Source organism: Ambystoma mexicanum, chromosome 3p (genome assembly GCF_040938575.1).
Source record: "Ambystoma mexicanum isolate Mex_15411 chromosome 3p, UKY_AmexF1_1, whole genome shotgun sequence".
NCBI lineage: Eukaryota > Metazoa > Chordata > Amphibia > Caudata > Ambystomatidae > Ambystoma > Ambystoma mexicanum.
In genome coordinates, this window is record NC_090925.1 from 702174511 (window position 1) to 702195003 (window position 20493).

General features: G+C 48.0%; 1 protein-coding gene across 6 annotated transcripts in view; it reads left to right on the forward strand.

Moving 5' to 3' along the window:
• Positions 1 to 20493, forward strand: part of DBN1 (drebrin 1) — a 326031-nt gene that overhangs the window by 226991 nt on the left and 78547 nt on the right. For all 6 annotated transcript variants that reach the window (XM_069651515.1, XM_069651516.1, XM_069651517.1 and 3 more), the window contains one exon: positions 4027 to 4090. In XM_069651515.1, the coding sequence (XP_069507616.1) occupies positions 4027 to 4090 (64 nt within the window). The remainder of the gene's footprint in view (positions 1 to 4026; positions 4091 to 20493) is intronic.

Genomic DNA, 20493 nt, shown 5'->3' on the forward strand with positions numbered 1-20493 from the left:
CAATGACTTTACAGGTAAAACATGTTGTTGTCACTTTTAGAGAGTTCCAGAAGGTTTGGCCACAAGGTTTAACGTGGCCAAACCAATAGTTCTCTAAATGATGTAGGTAAAAGGGAAGTATATACTACTTGCAGTCCGTAGGTGCAAAAGGAGAAATCCATGCAGCTTTGTAGTCTGCAGGACCCTGCCGGAAGTGCTCCGGACCCAGGTTCCACCCCCAAAGGCCCTGGCAAAGATGGCTGCAGTGTGAGGCACAGGGCCACAGTCCTAATACGGTGACCGTGAGGGGTGCACATAAATCACTGTGCACCCAGAGCCTCAGCGCCCTGGAGGACGGGTCCAGCAACAGGATCGGAGGACCCAGGGACAGCTTCTCCCGGCAGTGGCTCATGGTGGGGGTCGGGGGGTGGCACAGGATGCTGGTTGCATAGGTAGGTTTCAGTTTCGAGATTAGAGCTAGTGGAGAAGAAAGGATTGGTCAAGGCTGCAGGGCCAGTCCCATGATGGAGAGCAGTAGCTTGAGCCGATCCAAGAAGTCCCATGAAGGAGTAGAGGTGAGAAGGAGCATCAGTAAGCCACTCAGTCCATCCAGGCAGCAGAGAGGCTCCAACGTAGGCCCAGCAAATACTAAAGGACAGGAAGGCAATGTGTATAGCATCCGAGGCTGTAGACCTATAATCCCAGCGTAAAACACCAGAGGGAAGTAGGATGGGAGCCTTACACTAGGATTCCTATAGCAGGGGAAGCAAATTGGACAGGGCCCGGCCAGACACTCTGGAGATTTCTCCAGCTTTCTTCCATGTAAGTTCCAAGTCAAATCTGTTCTAAAGCCTGGAGTCCCCCTACTTACACACATGCACACACACAGGGTAAGGGTTTAGCCCTTCCAACTAATCCACAATAAGGCATCATCCAATGTGTTGGCAAACGTCCAAGCCATACTTTCAGACACGCCCACATGTGGATTGAGGTGTGTGGGAGGACCTATCCACCTAAAATCAGATGGAAGTCGCAAACAATATGCTGAATAGCCTCTGCCCAGAACCTACACATGCAGAATGACAATTATGGCTGTTCTTCAAGACTTCAAAATGAAATGGCAGGGGTATAAGAGTTTCTGCCAAACGCACTGCTCCGATGGCCCTGGGGCTCCCATGCACCCTGCAGGCAGAAACCAGAAAGCAGTGGGAGGTGTTAATCAAATCTCTCGCTGTCTGGCTCCTAATGTGCATGGTAGAGCAGGAGCACAATCAACATGCAACACCAGACTTTCCGGATGTGCAAGGATGCCTGCAGTGCCCCTTACAAAACTCAAGACCTGCAATATCCTAGCCTACTTGCCCAATAAAATATACTAGATGATGCAAAACGCCCCAGGCTTTGCATGGCCCATTGGTCATGACTGTCTGGGATACTGGAAGCCAAGAAAAAACACGTTTCCTTAACAACTAATACAGCCCAGGAGAACCCTCGGCTGCTTTCTGCAGCCAAGGATGCTCTAGAGTTTTCACAGGACTTTCTTGGTTCATACCTGATGATGGGCAAGTTGGTGTCGCCCAGTGTGAGCGAGTCGCCACTGGTTGTAAAAAGGCTACAACAAGATGTAGCCGAAAACAAATACCTTCCATCAGCCTACTCTGACAGAAAAAAATTGTCTAAAAAACAAAAACGGCAGCAAAAGGTTTAGGGGAACCATAAGTAGCAGTAATGACCCCCCAAAATTGAATTCTGCCTAACAGATGCTCAGTGAATAGTTTTGATTATGCAATAAGGTAAGGTCTACACAATATATTCTTTATTATGAAGTTGTAAATAGGGAATAACTACTACATTTTTAGAATGTGACATAGTAGTGTTTGCACGAGATCAAGAAATGTGGTTCGAGTACTTAAAACCCAAAACAACGTTCTCCTGAGGCCAACAGTGGATGTCAATGTGCCAATGTTATTCAATGAAGGTAAGTAAGAAGCATGTGCTTGGGGCTCCTTGAGCAAGAGGAGACCAATGAAGGCCTCTTGAGGGACAACGGGATCTCCAAGATGATGTCCAGTTACAGGGCTTTCGTCTCCAGGGTGGGAGATTGCAGAGATGAGAAATGACGTCCAGGGAGCCCTGCAGCCACGAAAGAATGAAAACAAACCACTGGAGGTGATTAAGGGGACCTCCAACAGATTCTAACTAAGATGTTTGCTTGTATCAGCGTAGGTGTGGACCCTGCAGCGGTAGCCTGAGTAGCAGGAGAGTTAGCAGTTGTCCTCCTGATGGGCAGGTGTCAGCATACATCATCAGCAGAGCAGAATCATTGTTCAAGCAGTATTAAGGAACTTCTGAAAAGATGATTTGATGAAAAAAGAAACCTAAGCCGCAATGCTCGGTAGAATGCGGAGTGGATACCTTTGAACAGCAGCAGAAAGGGTAACGGATGTCGGCCAGAATAACAGGGTCAGCAAAAGCAGATCCTGGCCCTTAAAGATGGGAAAAAGGAGCCTGTGGTCGCATGGATCCCCCCTAAAGAGATACAAATGAAGAAATGGGGGCTCAGCAACTCGAGATCATTGTTTCAGCAATAGCGATCATAGCCTGGGGTCACAGGTTAAAGAAAGTACTGCAGGTTAGCCGTCTGGAGATATTTCCGCAAGGAGAATGGTACCAGGGTTCCGCTACACAGATGGAGCATCGAATAAAGGGTCCAGCAGAGGCAACAACTCTGTCAAGTTGTCAGGAGCCTGCACTTTTCAGTTTCTGTGATTAAGCGCCACAGGAAAGTCGTGAGAGTTGAAGAGTCACAAACGCACCCTATGTAGAGCAAATACAGCTGTCCCTTCTCAATCAAGGAAAAAGAGCTCCAGCCACAGTCCCTTCTGGTTAGGAGTGACGAGGCCGAGCTTCATTAAGTGCTGAGCCAGGCTTCCATCATTATCCTCTGGTCAGTCAACATAGTGCTGTAAGTTCAAATCCCAGCAATTGACAACGTTCTTGGTGTTTAGTGTAACCTTAAATGCCAAGCCAGAGGGAAATAATAACCACCATTTATACACACACGGCACCATTTAAACATTTGGCGGCCAGCCAATCTGTGCTGGCGACCGTACACCAACATTTCTGGACAAACCCAGGGGATATGAATTCCAAATGCATGCCAGATAGCCACCCCCTTCAGGCACACCCACATTCTTCTGTGAGCTCCTGGCTGGCACTGGAATCAGAAAATGACTCTGCCTAGTCCTTCCCAGGTTCCACTCAACTGTCTGAGTCAGACTAGGACACTTACACAGGATCTCCCACCCTTGGGGCTCATAAGGGGCCCCAAAGGGGGACACACTTATAAAACCTGAGGGCATCACCAAAAACAAACAAAGTGGTGCTGACCAACAAGTTGTCAAAAGAACAGTGCACAGCTTTTATTGTGCCGAGAAAGAAAGCGCTTTGAGAACTTAACGATTAATGTTTCAAAATATTTGCTCCGGGTGGTAAGCCCCAATGTATGTCGCTATGTTCTGCAGCAGACCTGTTACATGGAAACACGGCTTTATCACTCGAGCAAAGCTAGCCTCCTGTGGAGGGTAGGGGGCAGTGAATGGGGCTCCACTGTGTGTCCCCCCCCCCACCCTGTATTGTTCACTTAAGGGTTCCCAAAAATGTTCTTCCTCTAGCTGGGCTCACTCACAAAAGGAGAGGTTACCAAATCTGATTGTATACCCATGGCAGAACACTGCTGAGGGGGAAGCTCACACTGGCAACATGCTCGCCACTTCTGAGAAGGAAGCATGCTCCCATTCCACCAGGAACTGTTCAATTCTGCAAGGAAATCACATTGGTGGCCTTTTGAGGCATTGTCAGGGCACTGCTTGAATTAAGCTTGCAGTGGTAGGGCATTGCTCTCTGTAGGCGTATCCCACAACAGTGTGCTCAGGTGCTCCACTGCCTCCTGCCCCCTTGCATTTCCTAAGGGAGCCCTTGAGCTGTCTCTTGACCTGGTTATTGATACTTCCCTGATGCATTCTTACCTTTTTCATTTCTTTTCAGGAGGAAGCAGCTTACCCTTGAAGAGGAGGAGGCCAAGCAGAGACTAAAGGAGCAGTCTGTCTTCGTAAGTTCATGCGTGGAGAGCTGTGTTTGTGGAGGATTTAAGAATCTGTAATGGAGGCAGCAGGCCATGGCGCACGCGTGTAGACTTAAGGGTGTCCCGTGGATGCTGGACTCTGCAAATAAGGCCTCCCATACTTTAGAATGATCACATGTTTTAACCTGGGCTGGTGATGCTGTCCAGGCAAAGGTCTGTCTATACCTGTGCCCCATAGCCCTGCATCAGTGACGCTCGATTAAACGTGCCCTGATCGATTTGAGATGCGATGATGCTAGTTTCCTTTTCAGTTGTCTTCTCCAACCGCCCCGCAGGGTTTCGGAGTGTGACCTTCAGCCAGTTCCCCTCTAGTAGTGACCATGGTACCAGTAGTAGGCACTGAAAAGCTCTGATTTACTCCAACTAAAGATAACAATTCAGCACAGCGCCAGTTGAAGATATCCATGCATCACTTACCACACGTTGCAATACATCTATGGTCTAAATGGAGCTAGAGGGTGAACATAAGGAAACCACTCCTCAACCTTTTATTCACCCCTTTTATTTTTTTTATCTCTGGTCTATTTTTGGTGGCCATAGAGACTTCTACCAAAGTTTCTCTTCCATTGCAAACCTTTTTCACTGTTATAGATCATATGGTCTGGGTCGCTTATAAGGCTCTCTGTCCCAGGGGTGCTTCCTAAGCATCTTATTTATGCCCATAAGGATTATTTCATCCTGTATTGGTTTTAGGGAGTTGGCTGGTGGCAGCTGCCCATTAGTTTTGGCTTCACATGGGATGCAACCTATTTTACCGCACAGGCAACCCAAGGGACCTTTTTGGTAGTTCTTTTTGGTACCACTGTATAAGTCCTGCTCTTAACTATTTTGGATTTTAGGGCTTTCTTTTTTCTAGGGAACCACAAGGAAGTCTTAAGATTTTTAGTACTGCACACGTGGGCTCTTTGTGAGCCCACATGGCAGCCTCTTTATTAGTGTTTGTTGGTATTCTGTGGGGATGCCCTTGGCTGAGCGGCAGTTCGAAGGACCGGCAGAATGGGTGGCCACCTGGACCCTCTGTCCTTAGTCATCTGTGGACTGGTGGCCAGCTCTTATGAGTAGAGGTATAAAGGGGCATCCCTGCCATTTCTCTCGTCTTGGAATTTTCAGATGGAGCAGGTTAACCTACCTTCTGGAAGATGTCCAGCTGCTGATTCATTTTTGGGCTCTTATCTGGCCATACATGGTGAATACAGTTGATTAGGTACATCTCGGTCAGGGTTTTCTGCTGCTAAAAGTCCATCGCAAACTTCCTCCAATGTCCTGCCTACTCCACTGATGTGTTGTCGGGCTGTCCATCCTGGAAACGTTTCCAGGCTGCTTGCTATGTAATGCTAGAGTCTCCCATCTTGATGCAGGTCATAACAATCGCCGGGAAGGGTGCTGGGACACCTCTACCCTGCCTCATCTGCTCCTTAGTATGACATGGGTTGCTTTCACCATCGTCTCCATATGGGACCATCTTCTGTGGCTGGGCCATCCTCCTCTGTCCACCGAGCCACCAAAATCCTCTTAGTCTTCCTCAAGTCGTCAATGGTATGTTTGTGGCTGGCTTGAGGGGATTTGTCATGGGATGGCAGTTTATTTTGCCTTTTGGTCATTTGGGTCATAGTTGGCTCCAGGTTCTTTGTGCTGCTGGAGCAGTTTTTCTTAAACTCCTGGTCCCTGGGGTGGGCATTTATTTTTGAGATTTCCCCCTCCCCCCCAGTGGTCCCTGGTCGAGTCTTTTCAGAAGCAAGGCTTTACTGCATTTCCCATGGTATAAAAGTGGGGTGGGGGGGCTCTTCCTGCTTTGCTGCATCCTCCTGGTACTTCAGGTTCGTCATCCCACCTTCACTGGGCTATCCTATGGTCTACCTGCTTTTTCTTCCCTGCTGAATGTGCACCTGTGTGGCAGAGGTGAGACTTGACTCTCATACACGTGAATGGCCTACTGACTTTGTCCTGTTTCAATCTGTGGAACTAAGTACTCCAATTGGCACTCTCCAAAAGTGACAGGGAGTACTTGCATGCACCTGGATATTTTTCCTGTGCTCCTCTGGGATTCAGGGAGTTCTAGGCAAAGAACTAGAGTTGCAGCACTTGCCTGTCATTTTGGATGTATGCTTCAATGTAATGCCTGTAACTTCTTTAACTGAATGTAGCTGCACACTGTATCTAATTTTGGGGACTACCTTTTTTTGCCAGAAATGAATTGCACTGGAAACTGTGTCTGTAATGGAGCCGTGGCACTGGAGGCTGTTGGCTGTGTTTTTCATTGTTTTCCACCCTCTAAAACTGTCTTTGACTGATGTGTGCAATTATATTATTCACATACTATGGCTAGAAGGCCTGAATTGCAGTGGAGCTTTGCTGTTGTCCTTTGGGGCCTGTATGCCCTATTTTTCCTGTGTTAAATTGTCTGCTTCACTTTGCTTACAACCTCTTGTCTATTTAGTGTTCCTACCACTAGCTAGTGGGCCTACAATCTAAAATAGGAATGGGTTGTTTGTGTCTAGTAGGACAATGTACGGTGTTATGCAGGGGATTTTTTTAACTATTTGTTAAAATGCCTGGTTCCATTACCCGCTGCCCCCCTCTCCACCCTGTGTCACTATGTTGTGCATCTAAGGGGCGAGGAGAGCCCTCCGACATTTACTATTTTTATGATCTACTGTGTATTGTTATACTGTTGAATGTACTCCATTACTTATTTGGACTGATGATATATTTATATGTGTAACATATGTTTTAGCATATCAGTGTAGTGTACTTGCTATGGATAAGTGTTAGGACTAATATTACCTTTTTTGTGTCCGCCTGCAACCCCGCCCTGAGAGCTAAACCTAATCCTCCTGCCACATTACCTACTTTTAATAGGTTTGGCTTTATTTGGGGCATGTGCTTTTGCCCCACTCATGGGTTAATAGTTGTTCAGCCCTCACCTAAACAACCACCATCTTGGGACCTTTTCTTGTTGGCTGGCTGCCCCTTTCTTCTCTGGCTTATCTGTAACCTGCTCTCTCAGGTGTCTTTTCTGCTCATTTTGGTCGCCCGGATCCTTACTGGGCCATGGGCTCAAGTACCCTCAACTCTGAAGCCCCAAAGGCAGCTAGCTAGCCCCCTACCCTTCCAGGAGCTGATTTCCCACATTCTGCACTGAGTGCTTGTCGCTAGGTCCTGTTATATTACTTGATCCTGTCGTCAGGTGAGGCTCCTGGGTCTAGGAGTAGTGCGGTTTTGAGGTCCAACTCCCCCTTCTATGGAATCCTTTTGTCTGTAGTGGGCCTCTGCTCCCCCATCATCCAGCTCTTCCTTCCTGGCACGTTGGTCCGTTCTATACCTGTAGCGCACTCCTCGCCAGTATTCGGCATACCACCTTCTTTGTGGACCAGTGCCTGTAAGCCATTCTTGGCAACTTGATTTCTGCCTGTACAGGCGACTCTATCCATTTTGATGAATTGATGGAAGCCAGAGCCCGTCTTACCCCACAGGGCACAGTGGCAGTTGAGAGGGCCTAATATCATGTGCCCCCGACCCCCCCCCTGTACCAGCTTGCATCACCCCATAACCCTGGAAGAAAGTACTGGCTATGTTTTCTCTTTCTTTCCTAGAACCATGAATGAGGCAATAACAGACCTGACCCCTCCCCCCCCCCGCAACACTGCAACCCATCAAAGACGCACCCAATCTGAGATACAGAGTCCAGAGAGGGAGCCAGCGGGAAAAGAACCGGAACCCTCACGTGGCTCTCGGCGGCATCATGCACCGCTCCCCAGTACCGGTGGCATGTATTAATGCCCTAGCAAATCCACTCCAGCTCACCGGGCACTTATACCGGCGCAGCAACCGCTTAACAAAACATGAATGAACTTGGGATAAGTCGGGTCAAGGCCGGCTAACACAAACCTAGACACTTTACAACGCAGGCAGTCCTTGCTGCGGCCACGCATAGTGAAAAGGGCAGGGACGTCATTTAGGGGTCACCAGAGGTCGCACTTGCGACCCCTGAGGTCTCCTTTCCTACAGCTGTGGTCTCCCTTGCTACCCCTAAAAAAAAAAAAAATATATATATATATATATATATATATATATATATATATATATATATATATATGTATATATTTATTCTTTATTTTAAAATATTTTTTTTTACAAATTGAAGCTCCTGGGCTTTGGCCAATGCCAAGTGGCTATTTGAACTATTTGTCTTTCTGGAATTCCATACACTAATTGCTAGACTCATTAAAGGTTTATTTCAGGCAAACTTCAGGGGGTGAGTGACTGATTTAGTCTGTTCTTAAACACCTCAAATTCACAATGCAGACAAAATCCTCCGAAAAGCATTTAGAGTAGAATAAGCATCCATTTCAGACTATGTATTTTGCTTTTCCCAAGTTGCAGTTATAGCATGTTTTTTTCTGCCGTTACATGTGGGATTCATTCTTGTATGAAATGTGTAACACATTACAGTAATATTGTAACCATTTTTTCATACTCCACTTAGAAACAATGCTATGTGATGCCACGTCCTGTTTTGTCAAGGGGTAAACGGTCATGTTCCATCACTTCCTGTGATGTCACTTCGGGGTGGGATCAAATGACATCACTTCCTGTGATGTCATCAGGGGGTCAAGGGTCATGTGAGGTCACTTCCACTACCCCTGGCATTTTGGTGAAATGGAGTCCCTGGAAAAGGGGCTGGACTTAGCCTGCTATTTGTAACTTCCAGTGTTTGAAACCCTCCCTGACGGAGCAGACTATACCAGATTGGTAACAGCCAGTACTTAAATGGGAGAAGGAGGGGAAGGATAAGAGGAGTATCGGGAAAGAGGACGTTTGGTTTGGGTGAGGTCAGAGGAGGAGGCAGTGGCAGACCAAAAGAACAGTAGGAGAAAGGACTGTGAACTTGAGTGTGGATGTGAATTGAAAAGGTGAGGTATTCGTTGGTGAGAGCAAGTGGTACTATGTGGGGAGTGTGTGGAAGATCAGTGAATAGTTTTGGAGGGGATTTAGGGGGTAAGTGAAAAGTTCTTGTGAGAATGAAAGGAGTGTGACTGGGGAGAAGGTGTGGTGGAGTGGTAGTATTCTCGAGGAGGGAGTTTCAACATTGAATGGTGGAGGCAGGAGAGAGAGGGACTGACCTAGAGGGACAGCCGAGGGAGAATTAAGCAGTAGAAAGGAAGAAGGTGGGGGGAGTTGTAAGAAGGAGAGTACTGAGAAGGGAACATCAGACAGAGAAAGGGAGAGGAACACGGGCATGCTAGGAAAATGAGCTGGGTAGTGTGTCTGAAAGGCACACCCTATAATACTGTTAGTTGGCTAACAACATTGATGGCATATGGTTAGTAGAGGAAGTCCCTGAGGGAGCTTAGATAGAAAAGGCATTGGCTTTAAGGGCTCCCCTCCGAGTGCAGTCAGAACAGTAGGGAGAAACCAGTAGCATCTACTAACTTGGGGTATGGACACCTGGGTTAGGAAGGGTTTGGTGCATTTAGATGCGAGAAAGAGGGACGGTCTAGCAACCTGATTTAAAAAAAAAAAAAAGATCAATAAAACCCTTGAACTCTCTCTGCGAGTAGGAGTGTTTCTGGAGCCATCTGGGACTTTAGCCTCCAACATTGTTGTCCAGGTGGCAATTTGAACTAATGTCTTGTCCCTCCATGGTGGGAGATTTTGTGTGTGTGGGCGTGCGTGCGCAGTCTACCTGTCAGTCCGTCCATCCAGAGTTTTGGTCTAACTTGGTAGACGACCTATTTTCCACTTATATATCTCTTCACACCCCTCAGCAGGGAACTAGAAATACCTTTTGCTACCAAGGCACGTGGAACATCACGAGATCCCATGCCCTGATCAAGCTTTTCCCCAGCACCAGTGGGTAACGTTCCCCCAGGAGTTGGTGTTCACTCTTTCTCCTTGGGTCTCATCACTGATGCCTGCACGTTTCTTAAAGATAGAAATACAGAGTGCTGCACTCTCTCTAGACATGTACACCGATACATCTTGTGCTGCCTCTTTAATATTCCTCTGGGTTTTTTGAAGTGCTAGGAAAGAGTGGCAGCAAACTTGTCTCGTGTGCAGAAACCGGTTGCAGTTACACATGCATCATTTAATTGTTAGGAGGGTTTTTCAGAACTAGGGTTTTTCACACTTGTCCTTAGCAAACTCACTTTGGGTAGCATAGGATAAGCAGTAACGAAGACTGTGATCAGGGGTTTGGAATAAAGGTAAAGTTAACAGCACTCGGTGATAGCCAAGTAATAGTTATCCACACAGATGTTATAATGTACTCTTATTAGGCCCAAACACATTTAGGTAAAAATTAATACTATACACCACACACACTAGTATCTACTCCTGTATCTACACAACAGGTTGTCCCAAAGGGGACTGTACCACACTTTCCACGTACACACAGTGCTAAGCAATCAAGTAAGGCAATAGCAGAACTATTTCAAGTAAAGTGGGGAGCAGAAAGTGTGGTTGCACAGTTATAAAACAACCAAAAATGGTAAGCAACTTTACTTGCTTTGGAAGGGCTGCTTAAGTTAAGTTCCAGTGTCCCCAAGGCATTCAGTCCACACAAGTACCTGAGAAGGGGTTTTAGGAAGTCCCGAAAGTTCCACTGCTCAAGGTATTTTCAGAGGTAAATGCACACTTTGGGAAAAATCGGTTTGTGAAAGGGATAGGGGGGTCACTCTGAATTCTTTCACACATTCCTTCTGCTTGGTCCCCAAGAAGGAATCATAGGCCAGTACTCCACCACAAGGCACACACACACATCTAAACCTGCTGAGAAGGGGGCTTCCAAACATAGTTCATCCATTTCCACCTCCACTCAGTAAAACAAACAGATTAAGGAGAGTTTCACAGAGGGAGTTAAAACACTAGCCGCGATAATGTAGCAAGCAAGAGGGCCTAGTCGATATTATGGACTCAGAAGAGTGGAAAGAGGAAAGCAATCCAGGTGTCAACATGTTCTGAGCCAAGATACCTGAAATCTCAATGTGGCCGTGTTGGAGAATACCCCTCGACCCCAAAAAACATTGGTCTATGTAGGGTTTTAAGGAAACCACATCTAAAATGGTCTCTTTTATGGAGCAACATGGAAGAACTGGCAGCGGCAGACAGGGCTACCTCACGGCAACTACTAAAATATGAAATCTAGGTCAGAGGACCAACCTGACATTCAGGGGGATACATACCGAATACATGAATACCGACTCACATAAAGGATTCCAGGAGTATGTCGACCCTGACGATTACGTCATGGTGTCCCTGGAGAACCCCCAGCTTCATCCTCTTTAACCCTAGCCAAACTGCCCCGGAGGATAGTTTTCAATATAGATTGGTTAAGTCGGGCTGCACAATGGTTTGGGTTCCTCACTGAGGATCCAGATGAGGATGTCAATTTTATAGAGGACATCTTGGAGGAAAAAGTCATAACCTCTTTAATTAAACCAGTCGCAACTGAGCCAGTAAACCTGAGGGTTGAGAAGAAATACAAACTTTACACATCTGACACGATTTACACCACGCGCCAGTTAGCACCCGACTCATTAGTAGTTCCCACTGCCTGCAAAAGGGCAAATTTACCCATGGCATATATGCCTTTGGCAGGAAGGCAGCAACTACCCCGGCATATAGTGCCAGAAAAGCCAATGCTATGTCTTTTATGGCCAGATACAACAGGTCGCAGTGGGCTGCAGTGGGCCTTCCATAAAATAATACCCAGTGACGAAAGGCCGCAGTGTTTGGCGGCTCAGAAACACTGCTTGGTTCCAGCAAACTCCAGACCACGCCCCCCCGGACATATCCCGGCCACTGCAGCCCTGCAGCAGTGAAGCCCATGGCTGGGCAAGGGTGTGGTGTTTGGCAGCCCGAACTCCAGACCACGCCCCCCTGTACATATACCCGCTGCTGCAGCCCTGCATTGGTGAAGCCTGCAGCGGGGCAAGAACGCAGTGTTTGGCCACCCGGAAATACTCCTTGGTTCCAGCAAACACCAGGCCATGCCCCCCTAGACATATACCGGCCGCTGCTGCTGCACTGTGGGGCAACGGTGCAGTGTTTGGCGGCACGGAAACACTCCTTGGTTCCAGCAAACTACAGGCCATACTCCCCTGGACATATATCGGCAGCCCTGCAGCGGTGAAGCCAGCGGTGGGGCAAGGGTGCAGCGTTTGGCGGGGCAGGTGTTCAGCGCAGTGTGGGTACACTTGGCCAACCCAGGATGGGACAAACTCTCTCTTGAGGATCTTAAGCGAGAGTAAGTCGAAGGTGAAGGTGAAGGTGGAAGTAATTCAGGGGCGAGCTGGAAATTGCTGTGGGAAGGGGTGGCGGGTCATTGCTTGGACAGCATTCTGGTACGGTAATACTCTCCAGATGCACAAGGTCATTCAGTACACAAGTCCCAGCGCAAGATGTTGTTTGTAAGGAGGCAGTGGCAACAGGGGGGTAATCTAAAGTCGCCACCACTGACCCTGCTCCTGGTTGGATAACTGGGATGACTGAGCTATCAAATTCAAATAAATAAATTAATAAATCTACCAGCAATCTCACTGATCCTGTGGGGAAGCCTACATGCTGATAGAAAAGATTCACCATTTTCTGGGGGACAGTAAAGACTCTTTTGGAGGGGTTCCTACAGCACCAGATGATTGCCACCACGGAGCGATGTTCTGTAATTTGGGTAGTCTGTTTGATATGCGCCCCAGTGTAGGTTGCATAGAGTAGAACCAAAAAGCCCCAGCCATCAACGGAAGTATGCCCACCATTGGAGGGAACTCTACATGTAGAGACACGGTTGATGACCAAGTCAACGGATCTGTTGGCATGATTGTTTCTCCCCCTTCAACTTCACTTGGCACCTCCCAGCACTGTGAGCTCCCCGATTCCATTTTGGCCCCCATCGTGTCTATCCAGCATCCACCATCTGACCTATCATGTTTCGGGTCGGCAAAGCTGGTATTCCCTGCAAGGGAGGCTGTCATCCCAGCTGCATCCACAAATATTAGCATGCCACCAAGTTCTAGTTCTGCTTCTACTTCTGCGACCTCCAGCCTGGGTCGTCTTCCTGCACCTGCCACTGATCCTCGCACTGACATTTCATCATATACGACTGCTCCACCCTCCCTGGTCAAAGTGGTCAGTGTGATTCATGATGCATCTGTACGCAATCTCCCCTCTTGCCCCCCTCTTAGTGCCTGGAGTGAGTTTTTGGTGCCCACAAGCTCAGGGGCTAGTTATTTTCTTCCCGTAACCCCACTTAGGGCTCCCAAGCCCCCACGAAACGTGACCAATCTTGGTATTGAAAAGGTCACTGATTCTCCTGCTGAGGACGACTGCGCAGCCGGGGGGTTGCAAGTGCAACCAAGTGCTTGTCGAGCTGGCAATAATGAGAAAACTGCTTTCAATTCTGATAGACTCACAGGAGGAGGGAGGCCACAGGGGGAGTCCTGTACCTCTCTAATTGCTTGCAAGAGGCCTAATAATCTACCCTCGGAATGCCCTACTGAACAGGTCCATCTGAGTCCAGTAACTCCTGAAGTGAATGCTGCACGCCACACACTAGCACCTGGGAGATTACCCCGTGAATGTAATGTTAAGATCCGGGGTTCCCAAATCTATGGCAAAGTCCACTTTATTGGGCGGCCATGTTTCAAGCTCTGTGGGTAGACCACGCTCCAGCCAGGAGGAAACTAGAGTGCACGGTCCACGGCATAGAGGGAGTATGTTTAAGAGCCATGATCAAGGAGGGCCTAGATGTGCCAATCTTCATCGGGTACCCAAACTGACAATGAACAAGCTAGAACCAAGGGATGCCCTCCTAAACAAAAGCCTACTCTGGTTGTGGACCGTTAGAGGTAGCGCTTTTGTCTCCAGGAATGCCGTGGCGGGATGTTGTAGAGTTTCAAACAAGGGCAAGAATGCAGATGACGCAGCTTACATGCAGCACTGGTGTGTCAAAAAGGGAATTTACAACCAATCACAGCATGTACCAGGAGATTGCAACTACCTGGCAGACCACTTAGGCCGAGTGCTTCAACGAAGCCATGATCAACGCAAACCGATTTTAAAATATGTGGGGTCAGCCAACATTGAATCTGTTTGCAACAGCCCAGAATGCTGAATGCCCCAACTGTGCATCCAAGTGCCCAGAGAAAGGGTCACTAGGAAATGCTCTACGGATGAGTTGGTCCATGATATTTGTATTCGCCCCCATACCGCAATCCCGCAGAGTAGTACACACGCTACTCCACGAGCCATTAACTCCAATACTAATTGCTCAAATGTGGGCGAGACCGACATGGTATCCCCACCTCCTGAGGATGGCAATTCTACCTTGCATAAAAAATTCAAACAGCACACAGCTTACTAACACAACAAAAAGGACAATTAACACACCCGTGCCCCGAGGCATGGAACCTAGCCGCATAGCTCCTGAAGCCCTAGAGGTTGGATAGTTGCAACTCAGAACAAGATGCATGGAAATGGCCCGACGTTCATTCATCGCCCGTTTTTTTTTCCCAAATGTTTTTTGCCTGAGAAAAAAATATAGAAAAATAGGGGGCTAGGAGGTAAGGGCATATAAGAGGTGGGGTGGGGAGGGGAATAGGGAATACATTGGGGAAGGCTGCCTTGGGGGGGAGGCTCCCCCAAATAAACTACACAATTCCAGGAGTTTTTTTCAGGCAAAAAATGCAGCGAAATAAAAACGGGTGATGAATGACCATAGGACCATGGAAATACTAAGGAAAACCAGAAAACCCAAGACTAGACATTGTTATTTACAACAAGTGGAAACGTTTTGTCATATGGTGCACCTGAAAGGCATCAAGCATATTCACTGCACACCTGCAGATATCGTAGTCTACTTCTAGCGCCTATAGGTACACCTGGCAGCACTAGCAGCCTAGAATACATCTCAACAGAAAATATCCTGCTGGAAAGTCCCTGTAGTCGAGGCTTTCATGGAAGGCATCGAGTGTGTCCACCCACTGTGTGGGACCTCAGCACAGTTCTGCAAAGGCTCATGGGGGATTCTTTTTAGCCACCGCATAAGGCCACACGAAGGGGCCTCACTTGCACAGTTGCTTATTTAATAACATTCACTAGAAGAGTAAGTGAATTACAGGCACTCCGTTATAAAACCTTTTGTGTCCATTCACAGGCACAAGGTGATCTTAAGAACTCACCCTTGCTTTTCCACCAAAATACATTTTAAAATTCCACGTCAATCACTCCATCGAACTGCCTTCTCTCTTCGAAAACCCTCAAAGCAGCGGAGAAAGAGCTTTACGCCCATTGGATGTTCGTTGAGCGATAATGTTCTACCTCAACAAGGCAAAAACACTGCAAAGGAAACAAAAACTGGCCTGTTTTCTTTAATGGGCCAAAAGAGGGGTCATGTATCTAAGCCACAATTGCTAGATGGAGTGTCGAATGCATTCAGCTTTGTTGATCAGTAGCTCATAAAAGATGGGTATTTACACCAATGGGCCATTACACACTTGGAACTGGGGCATCACTGGCTGTTATTGCCAACGTACCACTAAATGAAATGTACAAAACTGCTAATTGAAATTAATTCCGTACATTTACACAACACTCTTGCGTCCACACACAAGCAAGAGCTGATTCACAGGTAGGGCAGGAAGTTCTTAACATCCATTCCCTACTGACCCGCTGCTTGCCCACCACTTTCTGCAGGTACTGCTTGCTACTCAAAGTAAAGCATGGGAATCTAAGCAGATTCACAACCCCAGAAGGCCTATCCACTGATCTTCTTTCTGTGGCTCGTATCTGCTTAGAATCTCATGTGCCTGCCCAACCGCTCAGCTAAGTACACAACAATAATCTACATCAGGGCAGAAAAACAAACAATCTGAGAATGTCAATGTGTTGGGGATTGTGAGTCCCTGTACACATAGGAAAGGAATAGTGTGACAGGAAGGCCCCTGTTAATTGCCTGTCTAACACCCATCCCAAATGGCGACATTTCCGGTATGGGGTTATAGGTAGGCATAGGTAAGGGGATGTTAAGGATAGAATCTGATAAAAGAAAAACACAGACACGGTGTGGGTTTTTAAACAGTTTAATTAAATGTGAATGCATTTGACTCTGTTTTGACTTTATTTGACCGTGCTAAATTTCCCCACCTTCGGGACACATAGATCACTGGTACTAAGGACAATGCACAGGACTCCCCTGCCCACAAGAATGGACTAACCTGAGTGAAGATTCCAAGCCAGGCGAGGACCGTTGAAAGGTTACAGTTGGAAGGACCGAGAAGAGGACAGAGAAGGACATAAAGGGGAAATGCACAGAGCGCAGCCCAAGAACAGAGGCCCACCCTGTGGTTTCGAGTGGGTCAGCAAAGATTCAAGGGCTGGACCAAGTGATGGGTGTGGCTCGGGTGAAGAAGTGCCCTGGGCCGCGTCAGTGGGACGGCCCCAGGCACTGGCGCAGCCTTGGAGGCGTATGTCCCTCCCGCAGCCAGACCTAACGGATTGGGAGAAAATAAAGCACCAGGCTTCATGTGCGTGGTGGTCCAGGTGAAGATTGAGTACTTGGAGAAGGCTGCCCGACCCGGGGCCATATGGGGTAGGCGGGGAAGAAGTAGGCTTCCTTGACGCAACCGAGGGGCCTGCGGGGTCTGCACCCTCCCCAGGGTCAGACTGGGAGAGCGGCACGCTGTGCAAGACTCCTGGAGACCCGGACGTGGCGTCTGGAGCTCAGGGACGAAGTGCAGCAGTTCGTCATAGGCTCCATCCAGGTGGATATAATCTGGGCATAGCCCAGCTGAGGCATTATCTGCTCCAGCTCACCACGGGCTAGGCTTGTAAACAATGCTGCACTACGTTGGACGTTTGGACTTCATTCGCCCTGAGTAGCAGCTGCACACCCCCCACAAGGAGGAAATAATAAGATTCATGAGGATAGCCCTCATTGCCCCTAATGGGCCACCCATGGCAGAGAGCGGTGGTTTGCAGACGGCGGGGAGAGTACAAATGCAACACTCTAAAGGTACTGTACATTGGGGTTATTGTATATAGACCATGACTGACACACTAGGGACTTGGACTGTAAGTTAAGGGCAGACTGCAGCTGCCATTTGGTAAACTAAAGGGGTAGGAGGGTGAGGAGAAAATGGTAGGGAAGGGAAGCCCAAGGGAAAGAGGTGATTATGGTTCCTATGGTTCACGTATTTATTTATGGGACACTTGTATGCGCCTATACACAATTGTTTCCAGGTGCCTCGAGGCAAAAAAAGGCGGGGTGGACGTAGGGAAAAAAAACAATAACGGTCATGCTAGGTCTTGGGACATTCTTACCGTGCAAGTGCAGAGACAAAAGTACAGGGGAGAGTGAAGTAGGGGGCAGGTCTGTGTGGGGGGTGCTCAGGGGAGCCACGAGGAAAAGTACCAGGGAGGAGGGAGGATGGGAAAAACAAGTGCAATGGATGGGGTGGTCCAGATTGGTGCTAGTCTGGAGGGAGGGTGCCAGACTGCAAGAGCAGGAAATGGATGCTGGAGGACACTGTTTGAGGATGGTCTGGGCCCTGTAACAATCATAAGGACCAGGCACCAGTCGCAGTAGCAGAGGGACATTAGCACTGGAGGGGGAAAGGGAAGGAGGAGAGGAAACTCTTCAGAGGTTTCGGGAAGTTAAGGTGATCCGGCTCAAGTTTGAGGGGGGCAGGGAGACAGTACCAGTTGGAGGTTCCTGCCGAGGAAAGGGATCTACCATTCACTCTCTGCTTGGAGAAACTTTGACTTGCAGAGAGTTGGTGCTAGAGGAACGAAGAACTCTACTAGGGAGGTATTTTGGGAGAGAAAGCTGGGTGTAGAGAGGTTCAGGCCCCAGACAGCCTTGTGCATGATGCAGAAGGTCTTGAATTTGTTTCTTGGAGTCCACGTGAGCCAGTGGAGAGATTTTAGGGCTTGAGGCCAAGGATGAGTCTCGCGGCCCTTTTCTGGATTAGTTGAAGAGGGCGAAGGGAGGAAAGGCAGATTGAGGAAGAGGATGTTGCAGTTGTTCAGTCTAGAGAGAACCAGAGCTCTGGAGACATTGAGCTACCGGGGAAAGGTGAGGAAAGGGAGAATGCCTCTGAGGAGGTTGAGCTGAAAGTTGGACTTCTTGGCAAGGTCTGTGATGTGCAGAGAGGAGAGCAAGGAATCAAAGATGACCCCAAGGATTTTAGCCTCTGAGGTGAGGGGGTGAGGTGAGACTGAGGTTAGAGGACCCAAGGAGGGTGGCCAGGGAGTGTGGGGAGGAAAGGTACTAGGCGTCCCAATGAGAAGGATCTCTGTCTTACTGGCATTAAGGCAGAGATCGTTAGCAGAGCAACACGCCTGAATAGCAGTCTGGTATGAGAGAGGAAGGAAAAGAGGAAGAGGATGGAAGCTTAAGGGAGAGCTGTGTGCCGTCAGAATAACACTTGAAGTGAGGAGAGAAGGTGGAGATCAAGTGGGCCAGAGGGCAGATGTTGACGAGCCATGGAGATAGGATAGAGAATTGAGGGACGCCACAGACAGAGTGAGGTGGAGGAGAGAAAGGGACCCATTTGTGCTTGAAAGGGAGGAAGTCAGCCATGCCAGTGCCCGGTATGTGATACTCAGTATATCACAGACGATTTATGAAGATGGCATGATTGACCGTGTCAAAGGCAGAAGGAAGATCAGTGAGAATCAGCACAGAGGAAGAGATAGAATCCAGCGATTTGAGAGCAGGTCTTCACAGGTGTTCAGGAGAGCAGTTTCCGTGCCTCTGGATGCTCTGAAGTCAGAATGGTGGTCATGGAGGCAGCCAGCCGCTTCGGTGTGGTGGGTCAGTTGGGGGATGACTAACTTCTCCATGGGTTTGTCCAAGAAAGGGGTGATGGAGATAGGGCGATAGTTAGCTGGGCATGAAGGGTCTGCAGATGGCTTTTTTTGTAGAGGGTGCACAAGGGACTGCTTGAGGGGTAGTGGGAAAGAGCAAGTGGCAAAGGAGAGGTTGCAGAGGTCAGCCAAGGAAGGGGCAAGATGTTCATAGTTATGAAAGAACAGGGGAGCACCTGTTTAGTAGAGGGGACTTTCATAGAGCGGACTACTCTAGAGACCTCATCTGGTGCAATGGGAGAGGAGGAGGAGGAGGAGAGTATGGGGGGAAGGAGGGCCAAGGGAAACAAGAGAAGAGGGTGGGTATGGAGGAGAGTAATGACAGTGAGGACAGGATGTCCTGAGTTTTGGTGGAGAAGTGGGAGGCCACTGCAGTGCAGAGGGTCTCGGAGGGAGGAGGAGATGAGTAGACTGCAGTAGGATGGGCAAGTTCCTTGCAGATTTGTAAAGGTTCAGCTGTGTTATTGGTGTAGTGTAAGGATTGCCTGGGAAGGGTATCCTTTAGCTTTTAATAGTTCAGGGACAAACCATGAATGGAAGAATGAAGGAGGCAAACTGCAGAAAAAAGTGTAAATGTTCGGTTACGTTTTTATAATATAGGCTACCACAAGGGTTACAAAAAAAACTCCCCTCTGGTGTACTATGCCTTATTTATTATCAGGCACCCAGGTTTGTGGCCCATCTTCTAAGTGTAGGTTGTTCAGCACCTCACCAAGCCAGTTGGTCTAGTGTGATGGGCTGGTTCCAGTGTGGTCAGTTTTTATCCCTGACAAAATGTAATGTGTGCACTCACTTGGGCCAGGGCTAGAAAACAAGGGGTTACGCCTGTTTTTCAGATTTAAAAAAAGGTTGAATACTCCCAGGCAACCACTAGATGGCAGACTAAGCAAAGCATGTGATTCTATGCCTATACAAGCCACAGAAAGATGATTACTGGGTAAGTAATATTTGTATTCTCCTCTTATCCAAAATCCAGACTGGGGCTGCCCTATCCCACTAATGGGAAGAGTCTGCACTAGTCAAACACGAAATGACTGTCCAATCCGGAGTCGCCATCTGCCAAGCAATAGACATCACCTGTGAGAAATGTGAATTGGAACCAGGCAGTCCCAATCCTAGTTTCAACCATTTTCAGTCTTACAAAGCAATGGCAAAAAAGGCTGGGTCCCGCTAAAGTGCATGCACTTATTTGGTGGTTTCCAGCTTGAGATAGCAAGAATATGAATATTGGACTGGTCTTAAACCATGAAAAGCAGCCATTCTGAGTATACCAATACGATACCAATGGTATATAAGGCGCTATATAAGTGCAAAATAACATAACATATGGTTCTGAAAATAGCATTATCGCAGTAAAAAAGATGGTGCATCTAAGTGCACCAGAAAAAGTGGTAACGCACAGTTCTTTGCCACCATCCTGTTTTAGGCACATCAGAAAGGCATTTCAAATGTTGTGAAAGAAAAGAAGAGACACTGTGCTCCTGTAAATCTCCACTAAAGGTTGT